The sequence below is a fragment of the Gymnoscopelus microlampas genome (assembly GCF_963454915.1).
Source record: "Gymnoscopelus microlampas genome assembly, chromosome: 1".
In the NCBI taxonomy this organism is placed as follows: Eukaryota; Metazoa; Chordata; class Actinopteri; order Myctophiformes; family Myctophidae; genus Gymnoscopelus; species Gymnoscopelus microlampas.
The window spans coordinates 2,407,841-2,435,137 of record NC_139962.1 but is presented as its reverse complement, the minus strand read 5'-3'; the positions used below and the strand labels follow the sequence as shown (position 1 = coordinate 2,435,137).

General features: G+C 40.5%; 1 protein-coding gene across 1 annotated transcript; it reads left to right on the top strand.

Annotated features, from left to right (window-relative positions):
• Window positions 1-21: 21 nt before the first annotated feature.
• LOC311048313 (uncharacterized protein) lies at window positions 22-26,167 on the top strand (the record flags this gene model as incomplete). Its single annotated transcript, XM_084061538.1, has 6 exons — window positions 22-219; window positions 656-765; window positions 930-1,048; window positions 1,325-1,489; window positions 2,480-2,616; window positions 26,065-26,167. The coding sequence occupies exons 1-6, from the start codon at window positions 116-118 to the stop codon at window positions 26,165-26,167; spliced, it is 738 nt and encodes a 245-aa protein (XP_083917664.1). The 5' UTR covers window positions 22-115.
• Between the last annotated feature and the right edge of the window lie 1,130 nt (window positions 26,168-27,297).

Sequence of the window (27,297 nt, the reverse complement as noted above, 5' to 3'; positions counted from 1 at the left end):
TCCCCCCTCGTTTTAGAACTTCAGTGAGCTTGCGTCCCACTTCAGAGAAGTGTTTGCTCAGGTGGAGTCTCCATCCCTGACCCAGGAGAACCTGGAGGACCCAGACTTCATCAGGATGTGGTTCCAGATCAAACTGCTGCCTCTGCTGCCTACAGTTCCCATAAGCCTCCTCGACTGCCTCAGCTTTAAGAACTTCACCTGTCCTGTTTACCAAGCCCTGTGAGTTGTCCCGTTTATAAAGGGAATGCTATCTTCTCTAGAACATAACTGTTTCCCAAACATTTTCAGCTTGAGACCTGAAAGATACATTTGGTGACTTCCTGGGACCTAAACTTTTAAGAAAAATCATTATGAATTATAAAGTATGCATATTTAAAAAATGTATTTCTTAAAATCTTCTGAAAATATTTTGTATTCCTTTTCCTTTTCTTTCATTTCTGAAAATCTGTTGATTTAAAAAAAAAAGGATTGTGGGACTTTTGAAAAAACAAAAAACAAGCAGGATATTTACTTTACCTTACTTTAATTCATAAAACCTGGTCTGTGACCCAAAAATGGGTCAAGAGTAAGACCCTACGTTTGGAAAACACTTATAGTCGAAATACACAAAATAGTCCCGGAATAATGATACATTTCTTTGCATTGCTGGGTCCAGAGTAAAAGATCTGAGTCATCATATGCGTCTCATGGATCCTGATCACAACCACAGCCCAGTGATGTACGAACACTTCATCCATTCCTTCTTGCTACATCACAACACGTCCGGTAAGTGAACCAAGTAGCCATAGCTAGAGACAAGCTCAGAGGACCATTTGTCTGCAGATGTACAGGAATTTCTGTTGCTTTCAGAGTACATTTTTGAGTAAAACATTACTCTATTCTAATACTATACTATTATAGCCTACACTGACTTGTGTATTTATCTTCAGATCCTCAGTGTGTCTCCTCATCCAGCCATAGTGCAGAATGGCTGGAGGAGAACTTTGGATTCTTCTCCATGTTCGCCCCCATCACAGACTTCTATGACCTCAACCGTGACTTCTCTGGAGTGAGTGTGGATAATCTGAACATTTTTACTGAAAACATTGATTTGATTGTTTGTACTTGACACTACAATTTCAGTAACTTAATAACCTTTCAACCTGGCGTATATTTTGGGCATGTCATCACAGGATTGCAAGATTTTCAAAAACGTAATAGCTGATTTGCGAGTGTGACATTATAATTCGATTACGTATAAAATAGGGCTTCAGTGGTTAAATCTCATATCCTGCCCTCTCCTATTATGTCCTGTCTGTCTCTCTCTTGTCTTAAACGTGTCCAGATGGAGGTTCTACACCTCCTGACTCCGAAGCAGACTGCAGAGATGCTGCTGGTGCCTACTCCTCCACAGAAAGACGTCATCATCCATGCAGTGTTTGACCATCTGACACAGTCTCAAGGAGACTTTCCTGAGTTCCTGCACCACCTGGTTCTGCTCGCTAGAGAGGTAACCTCATCTGTAGAGCGTCTTATGACAGCTTAAAAAACGTACAGCAAAATATAATAGTAATTATAATAATAATAATTATTATTATAATGCATGGACTTTTATTTTATTTCTTAGGTTAAGCCACCCTGTGATGTCTACCAAGTCATGTGAGTGTGTTGTGATGATGTTAAATGGCTTACATTTTAAAGGGGCTACACCATGAATGTAAAAAAAATATATTATATATAAATATTGCCCCCCAACAACCCTGTGGTCAACAATTGGTATTTTCTTGTGTGCCTGGCGTATTTCATCCAATTAAATGATAACTTCATGAAGACATTTGGAAAGTCTTTTTCCAATGTATTTTGCATTGTATTCTTGCATGTGAGGCTGTTGTCCTTTTACCATAATATTTAATATTGTCTGACCACGTTACCACCAAGATAAAAGTCTTGTAAATGTATTGCATGAATGAACAGGTATCGCAAATAAAGTGATTCCAGTTGCATTTCTGATCTGGTGTCCCGTCTAATATGTCTCTATCCACTAATATGTCTCTATCCACAACGTCAGGCCTATGTCAGTGAGTCGTTCATCTCAGAAGAGAAAGTCCAGGAGCTGGGGCCTGCGTCACACAACGCCACTACTGATGACATCAGCATGTGGAACATCACACAGATTGACACACTGTGTTCTTTAATGGACTCTTCAGATGGGGAGTGGGATTCAGCTCTGGTAAGTATACAAATGATCTTTGATTGATTGATGGTGTTATTGACAAATATACATGCAGTGGCTCAGGAGGACAGTGGCTCAGGAGGTAGAGCGTCTGTCTGTTTGTCTGTCTGTCTGTCTGTCTGTCTGGCTGGCTGGCAGGCAGTGTAATCAGTGTAGAAGTGAGAAAACATAATGCGTTGTGATTATATTTACACGTTTTTGCATGTGTGTTCGTAAATGTGTGCAGTACATGTATATGGCACTAACACATTTTTTGTCACCATCAAGGCCAAGGCCATCATTTCCAAGTATCTGACTAAGGCGGGCAACAGTCTTGGCAGTGCAGAGCTCAGTTGTGTTAAGGGACCCAACCTGTGTTCCCTGGATACCAGTGTCCTACAGACCATCTCAGAGGACACCCTCAGGTGAGGGGTGTTGGGGAGGGAGCCAGTAGTATCGTAAATCATGTTTACTTTAGTATTTCTTCACTACTTGCACACACTTGAACATCGACATTAATCCAAAAAACTATTATTATAAAAAATAAATTGGGAATATTTTGGGCTTTATTGACAGTGTATAGTAGAGCGAGACAGGAAACAGGGAGAGAGAGATGGGGAATGACATGCAGCAAAGGTTGTCGGGACTGGGATTCAAACTCGCGACACTCTGTCAGACTGTATTAGAGCCTATATATGGTATGCGCCTGGACCGCTAGGCCAACGGGCGCCCCACCCAAAACTATTTTTAACCTAATTAACCCTGGCATCCGTATTTTGGGCTGGCAAAAATAAGAATCAATTATTATTTTATAGAAATAAAAGTCCTAATAATAATAATTCATGCATTTTCACAAATAAAAAAGAAAGTAGTAAAAATTAGCATACATTTCTACAAGCAACATCGTACAACAAATTATAAAAGAGTGATGTGTGTGAAGTCGCTTTGGATAAAAGCGTCTGCTAAATGACTGTAATGTAATGTAATGTAATTCCATGACATATTAGCCAAAAGGAAAATAAGATATGTAAGGGACTGAATTTTAGAGACTGAATAAATTACATTTTGTGTTTGAAAATGTGGTAGCACTCTTTTGAGATGTGTGCTGTGTGTCTCCTGGTGTTTCCAGTAATTCCAGTTTGCTGGTAGTGTCCAGCTGTACGCTGGAGAAGAAGAAAGTGCTCCCATAATGGGGTGTTTGGATGAAAAGCATAGTTAAGTCACAATGTTTTGAATTTCTTTTCTTTTTTCTCGTGAGTAAAAAGTCATATAGTGAAGTTGAATTGAGTCCAAAGTAATGGGTAGTGTGGAAGAGAGCTGAAGAAGCGATAGGTAGGGTGGAACTGATGGAGTCAGGGGTGATTTGTGAGAGAAGGGTTCCAGCTAGAGTGAGAGAGAAGATGTGTACGGCTTGGAAATTGTGGCACTGATGAGAAGACAGGAGGCGGAACTAGAGGTGGCAAAATTGAGGATGCCAATGATTACATTGGAGGATTAGCCCAGGTTAGAAGGTTTTGGGATAAAGCAAGAGAGGCGAGGTTTGGATGTTTGTTTGGATATATACGGAGGAGGGATGAGAGGTATATTGGGAGAAGGATGCTGAAGATGGAGCTGCCAGGCAAGAGGAGAAGAGGTAGACCAAAGATGAAGTTTATGAATGCGGAGGGAGACGACATGCAGGTGGCTAGAGTGACCAAGGAAGATGCCGAAAACAGAAGCAGATGGAAACAGATGATGTGGCGCACCCTGATGGGAATTGGCCCGAAAAACGAAGAAGTGAAAACAAGTATTTTTCATTGTATTTTGATGTGATCCACAGATTCCAGGAGTTTAGCCATCAGTTCGACAACATGACCTCACATCAGCAGCAAGTGGTCCTGACGGAACTAATAATCCCTTTCCTGTCCCGACCACAGTCAGGTACTGACTAACTGCAATTTATCTATCTATTTTTACAATCTATTAAAATGTTATATTTTTTACAGGAAAATATATTGACTGTATTTCCAGACACCTTTCAATGCCTTAATGTTTCATTCTGATCTGTCCCCTTCAGACCGAGGCTGTGTGTCCAACAGCAGTGTTTACTGGTTGGAGAACAACTTTGGTGCATTCTCAGGTCTTGTGTCTGTCAGTGAATTCCTGAATCTAAACCCAGGCTTCTCCCCTGTAAGACTTTAAAGTTGTTACATTACATAACAATGATGAATTATTAACTCCAAGAGATAATTACTTTTTAAATATAAAATAAAGTCCAGTGGTGGTGATCAAGTTTTTCTTGACTTTCTTTCCATCTAGCTGGAGGCTGTAAGGCTCCTGTCTCCAAAGCAGAGTGCAGAACTTGTGGTGTTGCCTCTTCTTCCTGAGAATGACGTTGTCATCCACGCAGTGTTTGACTATCTGACCGAATCTCCAAAGGAGAGAGGATTGGCTGAGTTTGTGTCCCACCTTGTTATGTTCTCTGGAAAGATAAAAACTGTGAAGTAATGATAGTAATATAAACTGTAACTATGCACATTTGGTTTAAAATCACAAACTCTATTTGTCATTCAAGTGTATAGTAGTTTTGATTCATTGTTATGAATTTTATTGTGATTTATTTTCATAATGAATGAATGAATTAATGTTTTCACAGAAACAGACATTTGTGTTGGAATTAACAGGTGAGTGTTCTGAGGCAATAACTACAATATCTCAAATATATTTAATGAACAAACTTTTCGTTTTGCAAATCAAGAAACATTTGATATGTTTTCCTTTTCGGCTACCAAAGCACTGCACTACAGCTCCTCCTCAACAACGGACAGATGAATGGACGCTTTTGTGACTTTGGCATTGAAGAATACGCGTGTGCTTCAGTAAGCCACTTAAGTCTCTCACATTGAACGCAACAGTTATTATTTTCCAATTTTGACTTCATTAAAGGTTTCCTGTTTTTTTCTGTTCTGCTTTGTCCATTATCTCCACCCAGGTGTCCATGTTGACAGCACAGGATCTGGCATCAGTGATGAAGTTTAACCAGTCCCCCAGCTCCACTGGTTCCAGACCAGTCTGGAAGCTGTTCCTCTCTATAACGAAAAAACATCACATGGATGCACCTGGGACGTATCATCAGTGTTGTAGCCTGGGGTCATAGGATGTTTCGGGTCTCGCAACATACACCCTCGCCCAGGTGACCCAGCCAGGGTTGATCAAGCCCCGACTTACGTCCCAGGTAGCTACCCACGGTCAGTCCTAAATAGGGAAAGACAGGGCCACTCAATACGTTTGTCCGAAACTACTCTGCCAGGAATGGGGGAGAGGAATTGCTGGTACGTGGAGGGGCTAGGCTCTGTGGATGGCCTCTGGCCTCCTGGCCGGGCTCCTCCTCCGTCTCACCAGGTCCAGGACCTGTGCGTTGCACCAGACTCCCCCGCTCCAAACGTTTCATTCTGGTGTGATGGTGTCTTGGCCCGTGGTGGTACTGCAGGCTCCCTTAGCGGCTTGCTTGAATGGCCCTCCTAAAGGCCTCACCGTGGATTTGTTGGGCTTCTTCCTCACGGAAGACACAGACTGGGGCGCCAACCCAAACTGCTCCCGGATGCCGTCTACATTCCGGCTGTCACCCGTCTCTCCGGTGGTCACCAATCTATTCCTGGTTGTCACTTAGTTTGACTCCCTGACTGCATCTCCAACTGGATTGGCTGAGTTTGTGTCCCACCTTGTTATGTTCTCTGGAACGGTAAAAACATAAAGTAAAGATAATAGAAAATGTAACCATGCACATTAAGGTTTGAAATGACAACATACTTTTGCCAGTAAAGTAAAAGTATAGACAATTGGAAATACTCCAGTAAAGTAAAAGTACCTTCTAATTGTACTTAAGTACAGCACTTTAGTAAATGTACTTAGTTACTTTACACCACTGGATATTTCATACCAGTGTATTGAAGGATATTTCTTTCTCTTCCACAGGGAAGTCATGTGGCTCTGCTGGGGAAATCTCCAACGGTCAGTTTATGTACACCGGATCAAAGTTTGGAGGTTCTGCTACAGGTGTCTGTGATGAAGGGTAAGAACATTATAAATATATATAATAAGAACTAGGGCTGGGACTCGATTAAAAACATTTATCAAATTAATTAGAGGCTTTGTAATGAATTAATCACAATTAATCACATTTTAATCGCATATCAATATTTTACTTGAGAACAGGGAAAGGCAATTTTTTCATACGTCTTTTAAGTACATGTAAAAAAAGTTGATTGGTAGTGACTTTTTTTTTGGTCCCTAACATTCATCGAGCTCTGGACTTAGTAATTTTTTTTTCGTTTCGGTAGTGACACCACTGTGTCAAAAAAAAAAAAAATCCCCCAAAAACCTGTTAGGAGTACGTTTCAGGCAATTTAAAGTTGATTGGTAGTGACTTTTTTTTTGGTCCCTAACATTCATCGAGCTCTGGACTTAGTAATGTTTTTTTTTCGTTTCGGTAGTGACACCATTGTGTCAAAAAAAAAATTGTTCCCCCAAAAACCTGTTAGGAGTATGTTTCAGGCAATTTAAAGTTGTTTGTTAGTGACTTTTTTTTTGGTCCCTAACATTCATCGAGCTCTGGACTTAGTTTTTTTTTTTTTTCGTTTCGGTAGTGACACCATTTTGTCAAAAAAAAAATTGTTCCCCCAAAAACCTGTTAGGAGTACGTTTCAGGCAATTTTTTTTTTTTTTTTTTTTTTAATAATTTTTATCCCACGATTTTGTAACCCACATTTTTTCACCCAGTGCCAATTGCCTATGTAATCCTGGGCACTACCTACCCTCTGCCAGCCTAGGGAGAGCCCAAGCTGAAGCTCATGCCTCCTTCAATGCATGAGGAGCAAGCAGGCCGCTTCTTATCACCCGATAGGGGGGAGTTTCCCTGGTTGGACATAGCGCGTGGAAGGAACACGTTATTCCAACCAGTTCCCTTCTCCTCCATCAGGCGCCCCGGCTGACCAGGGGGAGGCAGTATAGTGACCAGGATTACTACATGTTTTTGTGAGGGTATTAACTACCCTAGGAGACACGGGGAGAACATGCAAACTCCACACAGAGTAGGCCCTTTCACCAACCCCACCTAGGGTATGGGCGCCGATGACGTGGAGGAGAGAACACGCCCCCAGCGCCCAGCGTTTCAGGCAATTTAAAGTTGATTGGTAGTGACTTTTTTTTTGGTCCCTAACATTCATCGAGCTCTGGACTTAGTCATTTTTTTTTCGTTTCGGTAGTGACACCATTGTGTCAAAAAAAAAATTGCTCCCCCCAAAACCTGTTAGGAGTACATTTCAGGCAATTTAAAGTTGACTGGTAGTGACTTTTTTTTGGTCCCTAACATTCATCGAGCTCTGGACTTAGTAATTTTTTTTTCGTTTCGGTAGTGACACCATTGTGTCAAAAAAAAAATTGCTCCCCCAAAAACCTGTTAGGAGTACGTTTCAGGCAATTTAAAGTTGATTGGTAGTGACTTTTTTTTTGGTCCCTAACATTCATCGAGCTCTGGACTTAGTAATTTTTTTTTCGTTTCGGTACAATGGTGAAAAAAAAAAGTCACTACAAAGTACTACCAATCAACTCTAAATTGCCTCAAACGTACTACTAACAGGATTTTGGGAGGACGATTTTGGCCTCCACATTTAGTGCTTTTTTCGGATATAACTTTGGTTTCGGTACAAAGGTGAAAAAAAAAATCACTACAAAGTACTACCAATCAACTCTAAATTACCTGAAACGTACTCCTAACAGGTTTTTGGGGAGACGATTTTGGCCTCAACACTTAGTGCTTTTTTCGGATTTAACTTTCATTTCGGTACAATGGTGTACCGAAACGAAATTTTCGGCACAATGGGGAAAAAAAAAAGTCACTACAAAATACTACCAATCAACTCTACATTGCCTCAAACGTACTCCTAACAGGATTTTGGGAGGACGATTTTGGCCTCCACACTTAGTGCTTTTTTCGGATATAACTTTCGTTTCGGTACAAAGGTGAAAAAAAAAAGTCACTACAAAGTACTACCAATCAACTCTAAATTGCCTGAAACGTACTCCTAACAGGTTTTTGGGGAGACGATTTTGGCCTCAACACTTAGTGCTTTTTTCGGATTTAACTTTCATTTCGGTACAATGGTGTACCGAAACGAAATTTTCGGCACAATGGGGAAAAAAAAAAGTCACTACAAAATACTACCAATCAACTCTACATTGCCTCAAACGTACTCCTAACAGGATTTTGGGAGGACGATTTTGGCCTCCACACTTAGTGCTTTTTTCGGATATAACTTTCGTTTCGGTACAAAGGTGAAAAAAAAAAGTCACTACAAAGTACTACCAATCAACTCTAAATTGCCTGAAACGTACTCCTAACAGGTTTTTGGGGAGACGATTTTGGCCTCAACACTTAGTGCTTTTTTCGGATTTAACTTTCGTTTCGGTACAATGCTGTACCGAAACGAAATTTTTGGTACAATGGTGAAAAAAAAAAGTCACTACAAATTACTACCAATCAACTCTAAATTGCCTGAAACGTACTCCTAACAGGATTTTGGGAGGACGATTTTGGCCTCAACACTTAGTGCTTTTTTCGGATTTAACTTTCGTTTCGGTACAATGGTGTACCGAAACGAAATTTTCGGTACAATGGTGGAAAAAAAACCCTAACCCAGGAGCTGAGACTTACTGGTGGATGGTTTTGTCCTGCTGTTCCTAATGGAATGCCTGATGGCTTTCTTCATTCTCCTCTTCTTCCACTTCTTCACTCCATCCCGCCTAAGGACTTTAAGGAATGCCTTCAGGAACTGTCGCTTAGTTTTCTGCTCGGGCAAAATGAAAACGCCAATCCCAATAAAAGTGATGGACAAACAGACAGACATGACCAAATGCACGAAGCAACAGAAAAGTGGAAATGATGTTAAAGGGATAGTTCAACCCAAAATTACATTTTTTTCCTATCGATTAGTCACCCCATGTTTTTTAGGACAGCTCAAGCGAAGCGAGCTGTCCTCTATGGAGAGAGATGAAAGGCAACTGAGGTATGTGGGATGTAACCTCTGCAGGCTTATAAAGAGAGGAGGTGGCTTAGGCGAAAAAGGGGCGTAACGGGGCGTGATTTGGTCAGGGACTCTCTGTTTGTGGGAAAAAGTGGGCCGGCTTGCTAAAAAAGGGTCTGGTTGCCACCGATTGGTTGCTGCAACTTGGATTCATGCAGGGAGACGCCCCCTCTTTGCTCCAAACACCGATTGGTTGCTGCAACTTGGATTCATGCAGGGAGACGCCCCCTCTTTGCTCCGAAAAATTTGGAACGGCTGCCTGTTGTCACAGGCACTCAGGCACTGCAGAGAAGTAGACACAGTGGTGGAAAAAGTACTCAAATTCTTTACTTAAGTAAAAGTACCAATACTGCAATATAAAAATACTCCGTTACAAGTAAAAGTCCAGAATTAAAAATGTACTTGAGTAAAAGTACAAAAGTATTGGCATCAAAATGTACTTAAAGTACCAAAAGTAAAAGTACTAAATATTTGAAAATAGCCGATCTACAAATATTTGAAAATAGCCGATCTACAAGCTCACAAGGCGTCGCGATGCGACGCGTTGTGAGCTTGTAGATCTGCTATTTTCAAATAGCCTATAGGTATGAAATAGGGCTAAAGTGGTTAATGTATATTTCATTATATCATAGTTTATATCTGAAAAGTAACTAGTAACTAAAGTTTTCAACTAAATGTAGAGTAAAAGTGCAATATTTGCCTCTGAGATGTAGTGGAGTAGAAGTAAAAGTATTGTAAATTGGAAATACTCAAGTAAAGTACAAATACCTCAAAACTGTACTCAAGTACAGTACTTTAGTAAATGTACTTAGTTACTTTCCACCACTGAGTAGACATGTAGACTATAGACTATGGAGGCATCAGAATTTTGTATTAAATTATAGAATGCACCAAAACATTAATAAGTGTTGACTTGAATCTATTTAAGCCACAATAAAGCCCCGCTTTTATTTTTGATTTTTATTTGGGGTTTATTTAGCATAGTTTTAGATGATTTTCTGTGCACATTTCTTCATTTAAGCATCGCGAGCTGCGAACGGCCTTTTTGCATGTAGTTGAAGCGCAAGGGGCGGCGGGGGGGAGAGAGTCGCAGATAGACAGCTGGAGAGTTGAATAACCTCCTCTTCAAATAACCAGATTTATTTACCAAAGTAGCCTATGTAGGCGACCTACATGTTTATGTTTTAGCTTAGACACGGGTAGCCTACAATAGTTGGTAGATGATTGGTAAATTATTAACCATGACAACGACTCAAAGACTTTTATTTTGTACTTTCTTGAACCACAAGCATATCGCTGCACCAGTAGGCTACATGAGAGAGAAAAAGGGGGGGGGACCACTTGATACACAAAAACAAAGCTGGCAATGTATTGCTAATATCCAGGGATGCTTTGTTAGGCTACAGAGTGCAAAGCACTACATTTAGCCAGTGAGAATTGCAGTGTACATAAAGTGCGCTCGGAAAGGTTTATTTTAGGAGCGCTTTGTGATGCACCGTGCAGTCAAATCCGCGGTGTCAATAAATTCCACTGCCCGCTCTTTGATGAGTCCTCCATCCTCCATGAATCGAATACAAACTGCAACTAGTTCCCGTTTGGAAAGCGGGAAATCTTTATACGCGAGTAGGCCTATTGCAAAATATTGTCCAATGTCCACTGAGTTCAGCCTTTATTTTACCAAGCAGGACTGATGCTGCAGCCTGAAGCAGCTTGCCCTGAAAGTGGTTTAGGCGACCGTTCGTTTAGGCGTCCTCGCGTCGCTGAGTTTGCTCTGGACAAACTTTTTTTTTTACGCTGGTGCCATTGCTGCCTCTCTGCTGTCTCAAGAATCAAACATGAAGAGAACGAGGCCACTCAGGCCAGGACATGTGTGTGGTGTTTATATTGTGCGCTTATGTCAATAAACCGGTTCTGTGAATGAGGGACACAGACAGACACATTTCACACTCGAGTGTGAAATGGGATTCTGAGAATACACATTGGCTCAATTGCTCAAAAGACCCAACATCCTCCAGACACGCAGGACGTAGAGAGAGAATGGATGTGTATTACGTTATTTGTCAGCCTTAAGTATAGGGGCGATATTCATAGTAAATACACAAAAAGCTGTCTGGCGGAGTTAAGGCACAGTGGCCCTCATTTATCAACGCGGTGTAGCCCGAATAATGAACGTACGGCGATATCACCGCACCTTTCGGCATTTATCAATATATCCTGACGTGGGCTTCATCCTACTTTACGCTGAGATCTCACGTCTGGTCGAGACCAATTGTTGACGTTGGCTGCGCCCGTTTATTCCATTCTAGACCTGCGGAGCAGACGGTCTGACAGGCATCTGGACACATATATCCACTCCAAAATGTATATCTACACTAATAAATAATCCCTGTGAAAATATAACATTTTATAAAGTAATTTAAACAAACTGCTTTAACAGTCATTCGGTTAGGCTTGCAGATCTGCATGGCTGCGTTGGCTATTTGAAAATAGCAGATCTACAAGCTCACAACAGGTCCCATCACTACGCGTTGTGAGCTTGTAGATCTGCTATTTTCAGCGCAGCAGCGATTCTGCGAGATAATTTTCGGGAGCCCCGAGTCCCCGACATTCTTTTCATGGACAGTGAGGTCCAGAGAGAGAGAGAGAGAGAGAGAGAGAGAGAGAGAGAGAGAGAGAGAGAGAGAGAGAGAGAGAGAGAGAGAGAGAGAGAGAGAGAGAGAGAGAGAGAGAGAGAGAGAGAGATAACCACGATAACGCAATGGTGATTATGAACCACGTACCCAAACCCGTTAAAGGCTGCTTTTCCCAAGCTGAACTATACTATTGTTCAATGAAAAGCATTGTAATCCGATTAGTGGCCATTTTTTCATAATGTATTCGAGTGCAATACACCTACCAACCGATAGGGTCACTCTGTTAAAAGCATATGGCCACCGATCAGATTAAAATGCTTTTTATTGAACAATACGGATGATACAGGTACTTTTGAGAGCCCATATATACATGTAACCTCCGTCGCCATGGGATAAGCACTTTATCTTTGAAATATGAACGTTTATGTAGATGTACGGGTCATAAATGGAGAAAGTGCAAACACTAGGTTGAAGTTCATCCATGACGGTCGTGACAGTCGACCGTCGTGTATCCGTGGCTATTACTCCCTCTAACATTTCCCATGTTTTTAGCAGTGGTGGAAAAAGTACTCAAATTCTTTACTTAAGTAAAAGTACCAATACTGCAATATAGAAATACTCTTGTTACAAGTAAAAGTCCAGAATTCAAAATTTACTTGAGTAAAAGTACAAAAGTATTGGCATCAAAATGCACTTAAAGTACCAAAAGTAAAAGTACTAAATATTTGAAAATAGCAGATCTTCAAGCTCACAACGGGTCGCGATGCGACGCGTTGTGAGCTTGTAGACCGGCTAGGTATAAAATAGGGTTAAAGTGGTTAATGTATGTTTCATTATATCATAATTTATATCTGAAAAGTAACTAGTAACTAAAGTTTTCAAATACATGTAGTGGAGTAAAAGTACAATAGTTGCCTCTGAGATGTAGTGGAGTAGTAGTAAAAGTATTGGAAATTGGAAATACTCAAGTAAAGTACAGATACCTCAAAATTGTACTTATAAGTACAGTACTTGAGTAAATGTACTTAGTTACTTTCCACCACTGGTTTTTAGTGTATTGAAATAATGTCATGCATATTTGTCCAGTGCATAGCCTACTGCAGGCCTTGTTGACTAGATTTAGAATAGATTTTTAAGCTCTTGCTCCTGAAATGATCGATTATTTTTTAAGGGGAAACGCCATCATTTAACATGCAAGTCAATGGGTGAGAAGGACATTGCCAGGCACAAGTGTAGGTAATTAATGTATTTGTGCAAGATGACCCTGCTACTGTATATAAAATGTGTATATTACTCGTTCATCATGGTTCATGTTCAAATAGCTCAATCCAAAATATAATGCTGTAGGCCTAAGTGTTAGGCTGTATTTACGCACCTGCTTAATTGTAATTAATGCTTAAATATAGTTATGACCGGTATTTTTTATCAGATGTCTGATACATTTGATTCATTCCGGACATTGGGACCAGCAGGTTACAATCCTATATCGTAACCCCTGGTATTGACCACATTGCTTAGCAGAGTTCAGTGATGCAAATGCATGTCAAGTTGATCAACAGATTGTATTATTCTCCAATGCAATAACAGTACTGAAATGAAGGCTATAAGGGCAATAATGGGAGCCCTTTCTTTTTTAAAGTAACTTCAAAGTTACTTTTCACAGTAACGCATTACTTTTTGGTGTAAGTAACTAGTAAAGTAACTGAGTTACTTTTACATGACAAGTAACTAGTAATGGTAACTAGTCACTGGTTTTCAGTAACTAGCACACCACTAGCACAACACTACAACGGTGTCTAACCGAGAGTTATACTTCTCCAGTACAACGGTGTCTAACCGAGAGTTATACTTCTCCAGTACAACGGTGTCTAACCGAGAGTTATACTTCTCCAGTACAACGGTGTCTAACCGAGAGTTATACTTCTCCAGTACAACGGTGTCTAACCGAGAGTTATACTTCTCCAGTACAACGGTGTCTAACTGAGAGTCCATGCAGATCACAGTTGACAAATATTATATATTATCGGAGCTATTATTAATGTTATCGGTTTTATCGTGATGACGTCATAATTCCTGATATCGAACCGATAATTATCGGGCCGATACTTATCGTGCACTAATAATTTAATCGCAAATTATTGTCTCCGCCAGGCCGAAGGCATGGCGAGAGAGTATGTTTTACCCCCTGTCCGTCCGTGTGTCTGTGTGTGTGTGTGTCCGTGTGTCTGTGAACAGCTAATCTCTGGCACCGTTGGCTTGATCGCAGTGAAACTGTGCACACACACTCCCTGGATGCCAGAGCAGAACCTCTGCCCCAAATTTTTCACATGGGCCTTTTATAGCGCCACCAGGAGGCTGATTTGTGCAAAAGACATTTTTGGACAGTACTCCTACAGATTTTATCCAAACATCACGCAAATCGGTGCACAGTATCTCTATAGTCATGTGATCAACACAGATCTGCCTGATTTTCCATATTCCATCCTGATTGGCTAAGGTTGGCTTCCAAAGTTTGCAGGATTGGTCCATTTTGAACTAAATGCCTCAAATCATGAACGCAGCTTGTGATTTATGTGAAATTTAACACGCATGTTCCCACTAGGCCGAGGAAGAAATGCCATTTGAAAATGTTCAAATCAGCCTCATGGTGGCGCTATAAAAGGCAGATTTGTGTTTTTAACTATCTGCACCGATCTGCGTGAAACTTTGCACACATACTCCCTAGAGGCCAAGGAAAAATATCTGCCCTGCATTTTTCACATTAGCCTTTTATAGCGCCACCAGGAGGCCGACTTATGTAAAACTTTTTTTTTTTTAGATTAAGCCTTCACATTTTTTCCAAATTTCACGCAAATCGGTACACATGATCTCTATAGTCATGTGATCAAGATGCATCTGTTTGATATTTCATATTCCATCGTGATTGGCTAACATTGACATCTAAAGTTTGCAGGAGTGGCCCGCTTTGAACAAAATGCCGCAAATCATGAACACAGCGTCCAATTGTGGTGGAACTTTGCACGCACATTTGCACTACGTTGAAGAACAAACGCCACCCTTTTAACATTGCCCTATTATAGCGCCACCAGGAGGCAGATGTTTCTTTTTTATATTACTTTTAATTTTGTCCAAACATGCAAATCAGTACACATGATCTCTATAGTCAAGTGATCAAGATGGATCTGTCAAATTTTTTATATTCCATCCTGATTGGCGAATTCCGAAAATTGCTGGCCCACAATAACCTACCTGACCTGGCGGAGACCTGTGCTCCGAGGAGCACTTTTTCTGGTTTTTATATTTTTCTCTGTTGTTGGTGACAACTCTAGTACGACGCCACGACGGCACGACGGTGTCATGAATGCGTCCTTTCACAATATTGTGCGTCAGCGACGCAGGACGCAGGCCTATGAGCATCTCTGCTCAGTGCGGCTGCAGAGTTCATGTGCAACATCGCATGGCTGTGGCTTTACAGTTTTCCTTCGCCGTGTCTGTAGGTCACCCCCAGGGACCCCCAAGGGTCTCCAGGGACCCCTAAGGGGGGGGGACGACCGCGGACCTCCTTTTTTTTTTTTTTTTTTTTTTTCATCCCATGCTTTTGTACCCCCAAAACTATTTTCTTTTTTTTTGGGGGGGGGGGGTCCTGCGCTGTCCATCATGACATCTATGTCATTCTTTCTTGTTTTTATGTGACAGCGATGAAGTCTTACAGGGGAGAAGCCTGGGTTGAGATTCAGGAATTCTCTGACAGACACAAGGGCTGAGAATGGCCCAAAGTTGTTCTGCAGCCAGTAAGCACTGCTGTTGTAGGGGACAGATCAGAACAAAGTATTAAGGCATTCAAACAGAAAAATGGCTGCAAATACCAGTCAAAACATTTTCCAGTAAAGATATCCCATTCTAATTGAGAATAGAATGGGAATATATTTATTTAGCAAATACATTTGAAAATGAGAGCCAAACTGTTATTGAGATATTGCAGTTAGTCAGTACCTGGCTGTGGTCGGGAGAGGAAAGGGCGGATTAGTTCCTTCAGGCCCAAATGCTGCTGCTGTGAGGTCATGTTGTCAAACTGATGGCTAAACTCCTTCAAACTGGTGAATCAAACACAGAATGAGAAATACTTATTTCTTAGCTTATTGGTGAAGCTAGAGAAAAGGCAACGGAGTCATCAAAATCAAAATCATCCCCCAGGAAGAATGAAGGTGCACAGAAAAGTCTATGGAAATCCAGCCAGTAGTTTTCAAGACATCTTCTTTGGGACCAAAGTTACAGATGGACGTATAGATCAAACAATCAACATACAGTAGCCATCCTTAGAGCCCTGCTGCTAGTGGGGCTAAAATACATGCAGGTCAATACTTACACTTGCTGGTATGAGTTACAGCTGAGATTCCTGCTGCTAAGGCAGCGTAGAAACCATGCAGATGACAGGAACCCTCTCAAACCAGAACCACGTCCTGATGACATCACTGTCCCTCAACTGTTTATCAGTCAGAATTGCCACTCTCATCTCATCCAGAACCACAGACGCTGATGGACCAGTCATGGTCATGGACTAGGGGAAGGATTACATGGGTCAATATTTAATATTATTAAATTTGCATTAATATTATGTGAGGATATTTAGTGTATGGAATAGTAGATAAAGATTCCCGCTCTATAATAGAAATATTCTTTCAAATCTTGATAGACTGTTTGCCTGACAGTGATTTTTTTTATTAGCATTTTTATTTCATTAGCAAATCTTTTTAAGATTATCAAAAACATGAGCTTTAAATTTAAATAATTTCAGAATTCAGATGTGTTACTTTTAATTCGTTTTAGAGATTGTTCATTCTGTCTTCACCATAAAAGTTGTTTTCAGTGTCTGGTTAGAGCTACTTTTTGTACCGTGTTGGTAAGTAGATCCAGAGCTGCATCCAACACCCCAGAGGTCTTAGAGAGGAACAGCTTCCAGACTGGTCTGGAACCAGTGGAGCTGGGGGACTGGTTACACTTCATCACTGATGCCAGATCCTGTGCTGTCAACATGGACACCTGGGTGGAGATAATGGACAAAGCAGAACAGAAAAAACAGGAAACCTTTAATGAAGTCAAAATTGGAAAATAATAACTGTTGCGTTCAATGTGAGAGACTTAAGTGGCTTACTGAAGCACACGTGTATTCTTCAATGCCAAAGTCACAAAAGCGTCCATTCATCTGTCCGTTGTTGAGGAGGAGCTGTAGTGCAGTGCTTTGGTAGCCGAAAAGGAAAACATATCAAATGTTTCTTGAGTTGCAAAACGAAAAGTTTGTTCATTAAATATATTTGAGATATTGTAGGCATTGCCTCAGAACACTCACCTGTTAATTCCAACACAAATGTCTGTTTCTGTGAAAACATTAATTCATTAATTCATTATGAAAATAAATCACAATAAAATTCATAACAATGAATCAAAACTACTATACACTTACCATTTGCTGAAGTAACATTGCACTTGGGAAAGAAAGAAAGGGTGAAATGTTTTTAATTTGATGACATTTAGTCAATTAGACTTTAAAATGTGAATATAGTTTCAGGTACCTACCTCTCCACTGTAGATGATTGCAGCCTAAGTATAGACAGAAAAAGTTTTGTTGATTTTTGAAATGCAATGGGAAAAACATAACCACTGCTAATAACATGTGCACATAACAGCATAGTGATACATCACTTTTAACTCAGGTAGATACAGTCGAAGATCTCACCTGGTGGAATTTGATGAAGCAAAGTCAGCTTGTTGTATGTGATGGATGATGCTACACTCGGTGGAAGAGTAAACATGGCCAGGTCCAGTCTGGTGAAACTGAGACCCAACAAGTTGGGGTTAACATAGGCCAAAAATAATGAATTTAAATTATTTCTACTTGGTCTTCAAAAAACAAAATATACTGATAGATCACTTACATTATTTTGTACGACAAGCAGGAAATTTCACCCTGAAAAATGACAAATAGAGTTTGTGATTTTAAACCAAATGTGCATAGTTACAGTTTATATTACCATCATTACTTCACAGTTTTTATCTTTCCAGAGAACATAACAAGGTGGGACACAAACTCAGCCAATCCTCTCTCCTTTGGAGATTCGGTCAGATAGTCAAACACTGCGTGGATGACAACGTCTTTCTCAGGAAGAAGAGGCAACACCACAAGTTCTGCACTCTGCTTTGGAGTCAGGAGCCTTACAGCCTCCAGCTAGATGGAAAGAAAGTCAAGAAAAACTTGATCACCACCACTGGACTTTATTTTATATTTAAAAAGTAATTATCTCTTGGAGTTAATAATTCATCATTGTTATGTAATGTAACAACTTTAAAGTCTTACAGGGGAGAAGTCTGGGTTTAGATTCAGGAATTCACTGACAGACACAAGACCTGAGAATGCACCAAAGTTGTTCTCCAACCAGTAAACACTGCTGTTGGACACACGGCCTCGGTCTGAAGGGGACAGATCAGAATGAAACATTAAGGCATTGAAAGGTGTCTGGAAATACAGTCAATATATTTTCCTGTAAAAAATATAACATTTTAATAGATTGTAAAAATAGATAGATAGATTGCAGTTAGTCAGTACCTGACTGTGGTCGGGACAGGAAAGGGATTATTAGTTCCGTCAGGACCACTTGCTGCTGATGTGAGGTCATGTTGTCGAACTTATGGCTAAACTCCTGGAATCTGTGGATCACATCAAAATACAATGAAAAATACTTGTTTTCACTTCTTCGTTTTTCGGGCCAATTCCCATCAGGGTGCGCCACATCATCTGTTTCCATCTGCTTCTGTTTTCGGCATCTTCCTTGGTCACTCTAGCCACCTGCATGTCGTCTCCCTCCGCATTCATAAACTTCATCTTTGGTCTACCTCTTCTCCTCTTGCCTGGCAGCTCCATCTTCAGCATCCTTCTCCCAATATACCTCTCATCCCTCCTCCGTATATATCCAAACAAACATCCAAACCTCGCCTCTCTTGCTTTATCCCCAAACCTTCTAACCTGGGCTAATCCTCCAATGTAATCATTGGCATCCTCAATTTTGCCACCTCTAGTTCCGCCTCCTGTCTTCTCATCAGTGCCACCATTTCCAAGCCGTACACATCTTCCCTCTCACAAATCACCCCTGACTCCATCAGTTCCACCCTACCTATCGCTTCTTCAGCTCTCTTCCACACTACCCATTACTTTGGACTCAATTCAACTTCACTATATGACTTTTGGTAGCACTTTACAATAGTGACCCGTTATAAAGCATTTATAAACGTTTATAAGTAGTTTGTAGACTATTAACAAATCATTAACAACCTGTTTGTTGACATTCATAAATGATTACTAAAACCTTTATAACTACAGTTACAAATAATTTGTAAAGTATTAGTAAGTAGTGAACTATTCATGAATAAGCCATTTATATACATCTGTAAAAGATTATTAAATCATTTGTAACGACCCATTCTAAAGCATTTATAAACGTTTATAAGCAGTTTGTAGAATATTAATAAATCATTAACAATCTGTTTATTGACATTCGTAAATGATTACTAAAACCTTTATAACTACGGTTACAAATCATCTATAAAGGTATTAGTAACTATTCATGAATAAGCCATGTATAATACATCTGTAAATGATTATTAAATCAACTGATGTTACATAATATATACAAGCTATTGGTAGCTTGTTCATGTTTAACATATGCTTTGTTAAACATTCCTAAAGTATCTATAAATCCTTAGTACATGTTATTATGTGCCCTATAGTAAAGTGAAGACAGTTCATCATTTACAACTGTCTGTTAATGTGTTTGTTCATGTTTAACATGCTTTGTAAAACATTCCTAAAATATCTATAAATCCTTTGTACATGTTATTATGTGCCCTACAGTAAAGTGAAGACAGTTCATCATTTATGACTGTCTGTTAATGTGGACTTTCTCCTTACCTGTTGCAAACTACCTGGCTTTCATGAATGCAGACACCAAACAATTACTAGAATTATCATTCATGTTAAGCAAATGATGCGTAAGACATTCGTAAAGAGTATGTAAACCATTTGTGGTGTTAGGGACCAAAAAAGTCACTACAAAGTACTACCAATCAACTCTAAATTGCCTGAAACGTACTCCTAACAGGTTTTTGGGGGGACGATTTTGGCCTCCACACTTAGTGATTATTTTGGATTTAACTTTCGTTTCGGTGGTGACCAACTTTCGTTTCGGTAGTTTGATTACAAAATGTAAGTTGTGTAAAAAATAATCTGACTATACTAAGTTGTTATTTGTTTGTTTAAGTCAGGCTATACTCTACTCAGAGTCATAAGTTTACAAAATGTACTAAAGTACAGTGAACGTCTGTGCGGTTTGTCTTCATCACTGAAAATAACGTACATGTAAACTGATGTCATGTGCAGTTGGGGTGAAGAAACACAACCATTTCACTCCTAATAATACCTATTTGATTTGACATCCTGACTTGCTGCTGTAGCTGAGGCTTGAACCTGTTGCCTGCGGCTCACTAGTCAGTGACTCTATCCATTCACCTACAGCTGTTTCCTTGGAATCTGTGGTTCTGAAACGTTTTGTTGTCAACCCCCCAAATTGACATGTATTTGGGCAGTGGACCCCAATGTGAAAAGATGTAGTGTCAGGGCCCCCCATGAAAAAGATTTATATTTATGCTGTAACACATTTTTTTTAAAGTTATTTGTCTTGTTTGTTGTTCAAGTCAAAGCACCAGGAAGGCTGTACTTGTCAGCCATCTGTTAGCTCAATGGGTTGAGACGCAGTATTCATGATCCAGAGGCCATGAGTTCAAATCCCATTGATGTCTTTCCTATGATTCTTTCCTTTGCAGACTGGCTTCCAGAAGATCAACTGAAAACTACCAGGAAGGCTATATTTGTCATCCAACTGTTAGCTCAATGGGTTGAGACGCAGTATACATGATCCAGAGGCCATGAGTTCAAATCCCATTGATGTCTTTCCTATGATTCTTTCCTTTGCAGACTGGCTTCCAGAAGATCAACTGAAAACTACCAGGAAGGCTGTACTTGTCAGCCATCTGTTAGCTCAATGGGTTGAGACGCAGTATTCATGATCCAGAGGCCATGAGTTCAAATCCCATTGATGTCTTTCCTATGATTCTTTCCTTTGCAGACTGGCTTCCAGAAGATCAACTGAAAACTACCAGGAAGGCTGTACTTGTCAGCCATCTGTTAGCTCAATGGGTTGAGACGCAGTATTCATGATCCAGAGGCCATGAGTTCAAATCCCATTGATGTCTTTCCTATGATTCTTTCCTTTGCAGACTGGCTTCCAGAAGATCAACTGAAAACTACCAGGAAGGCTGTACTTGTCAGCCATCTGTTAGCTCAATGGGTTGAGACGCAGTATTCATGATCCAGAGGCCATGAGTTCAAATCCCATTGATGTCTTTTCCTATGATTCTTTCCTTTGCAGACTGGCTTCCAGAAGATCAACTGAAAACTACCAGGAAGGCTGTATTTGTCAGCCATCTGTTAGCTCAATGGGTTGAGACGCAGTATTCATGATCCAGACGCCATGAGTTCAAATCCCATTGATGTCTTTCCTATGATTCTTTCCTTTGCAGACTGGCTTCCAGAAGATCAACTGAAAACTACCAGGAAGGCTATATTTGTCATCCAACTGTTAGCTCAATGGGTTGAGACGCAGTATACATGATCCAGAGGCCATGAGTTCAAATCCCATTGATGTCTTTCCTATGATTCTTTCCTTTGCAGACTGGCTTCCAGAAGATCAACTGAAAACTACCAGGAAGGCTGTACTTGTCAGCCATCTGTTAGCTCAATGGGTTGAGACGCAGTATTCATGATCCAGAGGCCATGAGTTCAAATCCCATTGATGTCTTTCCTATGATTCTTTCCTTTGCAGACTGGCTTCCAGAAGATCAACTGAAAACTACCAGGAAGGCTGTACTTGTCAGCCATCTGTTAGCTCAATGGGTTGAGACGCAGTATTCATGATCCGGAGGCCATGAGTTCAAATCCCATTGATGTCTTTCCTATGATTCTTTCCTTTGCAGACTGGCTTCCAGAAGATCAACTGAAAACTACCAGGAAGGCTGTATTTGTCAGCCATCTGTTAGCTCAATGGGTTGAGACGCAGTATTCATGATCCAGAGGCCATGAGTTCAAATCCCATTGATGTCTTTCCTATGATTCTTTCCTTTGCAGACTGGCTTCCAGAAGATCAACTGAAAACTACCAGGAAGGCTGTACTTGTCAGCCATCTGTTAGCTCAATGGGTTGAGACGCAGTATACATGATCCAGAGGCCATGAGTTCAAATCCCACTGGTGTCTTTACTGTGATGCTTTCCTTTGCAGACTAACTTCTGGAAAAACAAGTTAAAACCACCAGGAAACCTGTAACTCTCAGCCAACAGCTTAGCTCAACTGGTAGAGCGTCTGTCCAATAACATGACTTGACTTGAGTGGGTTCGATTCCCACTCGAGTCAAGTGTCCCCGGTATCTTGGGGCAACGGATACATTGACTGATATTCTTCGTGATGCTTCCCTTTGCAGAATAACTTTGGAAAAACAAGTTAAAACCACCAGGAAACCTGTAACTCTCAGCCAACAGCATAGCTCGACTGGTAGAGCGTCTGTCCAATAACATGACTTGACTTGACTTGAGTGGGTTCGATTCCCACTCGAGGCAAGTGTCCCCGCTGCCCCAATTTACCGGGGACTTGACGTTAGTGGGAATCGAACCCAGGACCGCTCGGTCCTGGGTTGTACTGGATTTGAACCAGCACACTCCTACAAGTTATTCTACGGATATCAGTCAATTTATCCGTTGCCCCAAGTTACCTGGGACACTTGACTCGAGTGGGAATCGAACCCACTCAAGTCAAGTCAAGTCATGTTATTGGACAGACGCTCTACCAGTCGAGCTATGCTGTTGGCTGAGAGTTACAGGTTTCCTGGTGGTTTTAACTTGTTTTCTAGAAGTTAGTCTGCAAAGGGAAGCATCACTAAGGATATCAGTCAATTTATCCGTTGCCCCAAGATACCGGGGACACTTGACTCGAGTGGGAATCGAACCCACTCAAGTCAAGTCAAGTCAAGTCATGTTATTGGACAGACACTCTACCAGTTGAGCTAAGCTGTTGGCTGAGAGTTACAGGTTTCCTGGTGGTTTTAACTTGTTTTTCTAGAAGTTAGTCTGCAAAGGAAAGCATCACAGTAAAGACACCAGTGGGATTTGAACTCATGGCCTCTGGATCATGTATACTGCGTCTCAACCCATTGAGCTAACAGATGGCTGACAAGTACAGCCTTCCTGGTAGTTTTCAGTTGATCTTCTGGAAGCCAGTCTGCAAAGGAAAGAATCATAGGAAAGACATCAATGGGATTTGAACTCATGGCCTCTGGATCATGAATACTGCGTCTCAACCCATTGAGCTAACAGATGGCTGACAAATACAGCCTTCCTGTTAGTTTTCAGTTGATCTTCTGGAAGCCAGTCTGCAAAGGAAAGAATCATAGGAAAGACATCAATGGGATTTGAACTCATGGCCTCTGGAGCATGAATACTGCGTCTCAACCCATTGAGCTAACAGATGGCTGACAAGTACAGCCTTCCTGGTAGTTTTCAGTTGATCTTCTGGAAGCCAGTCTGCAAAGGAAAGAATCATAGGAAAGACATCAATGGGATTTGAACTCATGGCGTCTGGATCATGTATACTGCGTCTCAACCCATTGAGCTAACAGTTGGATGACAAATATAGCCTTCCTGGTAGTTCTCAGTTGATCTTCTGGAAGCCAGTCTGCAAAGGAAAGAATCATAGGAAAGACATCAATGGGATTTGAACTCATGGCCTCTGGATCATGAATACTGCGTCTCAACCCATTGAGCTAACAGATGGCTGACAAGTACAGCCTTCCTGGTGCTTTGCCTTGAACAACAAACAAGACAAATAACTTTAAAAAAATGTGTTACAGCATAAATATAAATCTTTTTCATGGGGGGCCCTGACACTACATCTTTTCACATTGGGGTCCACTGCCCAAATACATGTCAATTTGGGGGGTTGACAACAAAACGTTTCAGAACCACAGATTCCAAGGAAACAGCTGTAGGTGAATGGATAGAGTCACTGACTAGTGAGCCGCATGCAACAGGTTCAAGCCTCAGCTACAGCAGCAAGTCAGGATGTCAAATCAAATAGGTATTATTAGGAGTGAAATGGTTGTGTTTCTTCACCCCAACTGCACATGACATCAGTTTACATGTACGTTATTTTCAGTGATGAAGACAAACCGCACAGACGTTCACTGTACTTTAGTACATTTTGTAAACTTATGACTCTGAGTAGAGTATAGCCTGACTTAAACAAACAAATAACAACTTAGTATAGTCAGATTATTTTTTACACAACTTACATTTTGTAATCAAACTACCGAAACGAAAGTTGGTCACCACCGAAACGAAAGTTAAATCCAAAATAATCACTAAGTGTGGAGGCCAAAATCGTCCCCCCAAAAACCTGTTAGGAGTACGTTTCAGGCAATTTAGAGTTGATTGGTAGTACTTTGTAGTGACTTTTTTGGTCCCTAACACCACAAATGGTTTACATACTCTTTACGAATGTCTTACGCATCATTTGCTTAACATGAATGATAATTCTAGTAATTGTTTGGTGTCTGCATTCATGAAAGCCAGGTAGTTTGCAACAGGTAAGGAGAAAGTCCACATTAACAGACAGTCATAAATGATGAACTGTCTTCACTTTACTGTAGGGCACATAATAACATGTACAAAGGATTTATAGATATTTTAGGAATGTTTTACAAAGCATGTTAAACATGAACAAACACATTAACAGACAGTTGTAAATGATGAACTGTCTTCACTTTACTATAGGGCACATAATAACATGTACTAAGGATTTATAGATACTTTAGGAATGTTTAACAAAGCATATGTTAAACATGAACAAGCTACCAATAGCTTGTATATATTATGTAACATCAGTTACAAATGATTTAATAATCATTTACAGATGTATTATACATGGCTTATTAATGAATAGTTACTAATACCTTTATAGATGATTTGTAACCGTAGTTATAAAGGTTTTAGTAATCATTTACGAATGTCAATAAACAGGTTGTTAATGATTTGTTAATAGTCTACAAACTGCTTATAAACGTTTATAAATGCTTTAGAATGGGTCGTTACAAATGATTTAATAATCTTTTACAGATGTATATAAATGGCTTATTCATGAATAGTTCACTACTTACTAATACTTTACAAATGATTTGTAACTGTAGTTATAAAGGTTTTAGTAATCATTTACGAATGTCAACAAACAGGTTGTTAATGATTTGTTAATAGTCTACAAACTACTTATAAACGTTTATAAATGCTTTATAACGGGTCACTATTGTAAAGTGCTACCCGACTTTTTACTCACAAGAAAAAAGAAAAGAAATTCAAAACATTGTGACTTAACTATGCTTTTCATCCAAACACCCCATTATGGGAGATTAAATGTGAAATACATCCACATAAAGATGATAGCCCCAGGTGGGAAAATTCAGTCAAAGGGTATACAGATGGAAGAAGTCTCCAGCTCAATACTTACACTTGCTGGTATGTGTTACAGCTGAGGTTCCTGCTGCTGAGGCAGTATAGAAACTCTCCTGATGCAGATGACAGGAACCCTCTCAAACGTCCGGAGAACCACTTCCCAATGACATCACTGTCCCTCAACTGTTCATCAGTCAGAATCGACACTCTCAGCTCTCCAATCACATCCAGAACCGCAGACGCCGATGGACCAGTCATCGTCATGGACTAGGGGAAGGATTACATGGGTCAATATTGTTTTTTTAGGCTTACAACCTGTTTAATACGTATTAGGGGGCAATATTTATATATAATATATTTTTTTTACATTCATGGTGTAACCCCTTTAAAATGTAAGCCATTTAACATCATCACAACACACTCACATGACTTGGTAGACATCACAGGGTGGCTTAACCTAAGAAATAAAATAAAAGTCCATGCATTATAATAATAATTATTATTATTATAATTACTATTATATTTTGCTGTACGTTTTTTAAGCTGTCATAAGACGCTCTACAGATGAGGTTACCTCTCTAGCGAGCAGAACCAGGTGGTGCAGGAACTCAGGAAAGTCTCCTTGAGACTGTGTCAGATGGTCAAACACTGCATGGATGATGTACATCTTTCTCTGGAGGAGTAGGCACCAGCAGCATCTCTGCAGTCTGCTTCGGAGTCAGGAGGTGTAGAACCTCCATCTGGACACGTTTAAGACAAGAGAGAGACAGACAGGACATAATAGGAGAGGGCAGGATATGAGATTTAACCACTGAAGCCCTATTTTATACGTAATAGAATTATAATGTCACACTCGCAAATCAGCTATTACGTTTTTGAAAATCTTGCAATCCTGTGATGACATGCCCAAAATATACGCCAGGTTGAAAGGTTATTAAGTTACTGAAATTGTAGTGTCAAGTACAAACAATCAAATCAATGTTTTCAGTAAAAATGTTCAGATTGTCCACACTCACTCCAGAGAAGTCACGGTTTTGAAGGCATTTGCAGAATGGGCCTCAGGTCTTAATGGGTTAAGTCCATATCATTAAGGGCAGCTGTGAGTATCATTCATACTGTACTTACTCATAATAGAGGAGAACATCTGGAGGGTAGTCGCTGAAGGTGGTGACATCTGCTTCTTCTTTGATGTAGTTGTACATGCAGGTCAGCTGTTGGTGAGGCAAGCAGCAAACATTGTCTATCTCCCACCTTCATATTATGATTCTCTCTCTCTCTCTCTCTCTCTCTCTCTCTCTCTCTCTCTCTCTCTCTCTCTCTCTCACACACACACAGTGGTTCTCAAAGTATGGTCCCCCATCCTTGAGGAGGTTCCAGGGGGGCCAACATCACCAAAACCACTTTAACCCAATATACATCTACAAGCTCATAACGCATTGCGATGCAACACAGTGTGAGCTTGTCGATCTGCTATTTAAAAAAAATCTTGAAAGATGGGAATAATTTGCCAAGCGAGGCATGGATGTCTCCCGGCGTTGCGCCGGTGAGTTGGCCGGAGGATAAGCCCACGCTCTGACTGCCGAGGGCAGTGACGTAGTTTGCATTGAGGTTGCCACCACTGTTGCCTGCCAAAGCAGCAGCAATCTGCAGCAAATGGGAGATTAAGGTTTAAACACAACCCGTCAGTGTCAAAAGCATGAATGTGTGCGGCGCATGTGTGTGAATGTGTTACCTCTGGGTCGAGGTCTGTGCAGTGTGTTGTCAGGTTGTACAGAATGATCATGCTCTGTGAGGAGGTCAGCTGACTGAAAGATG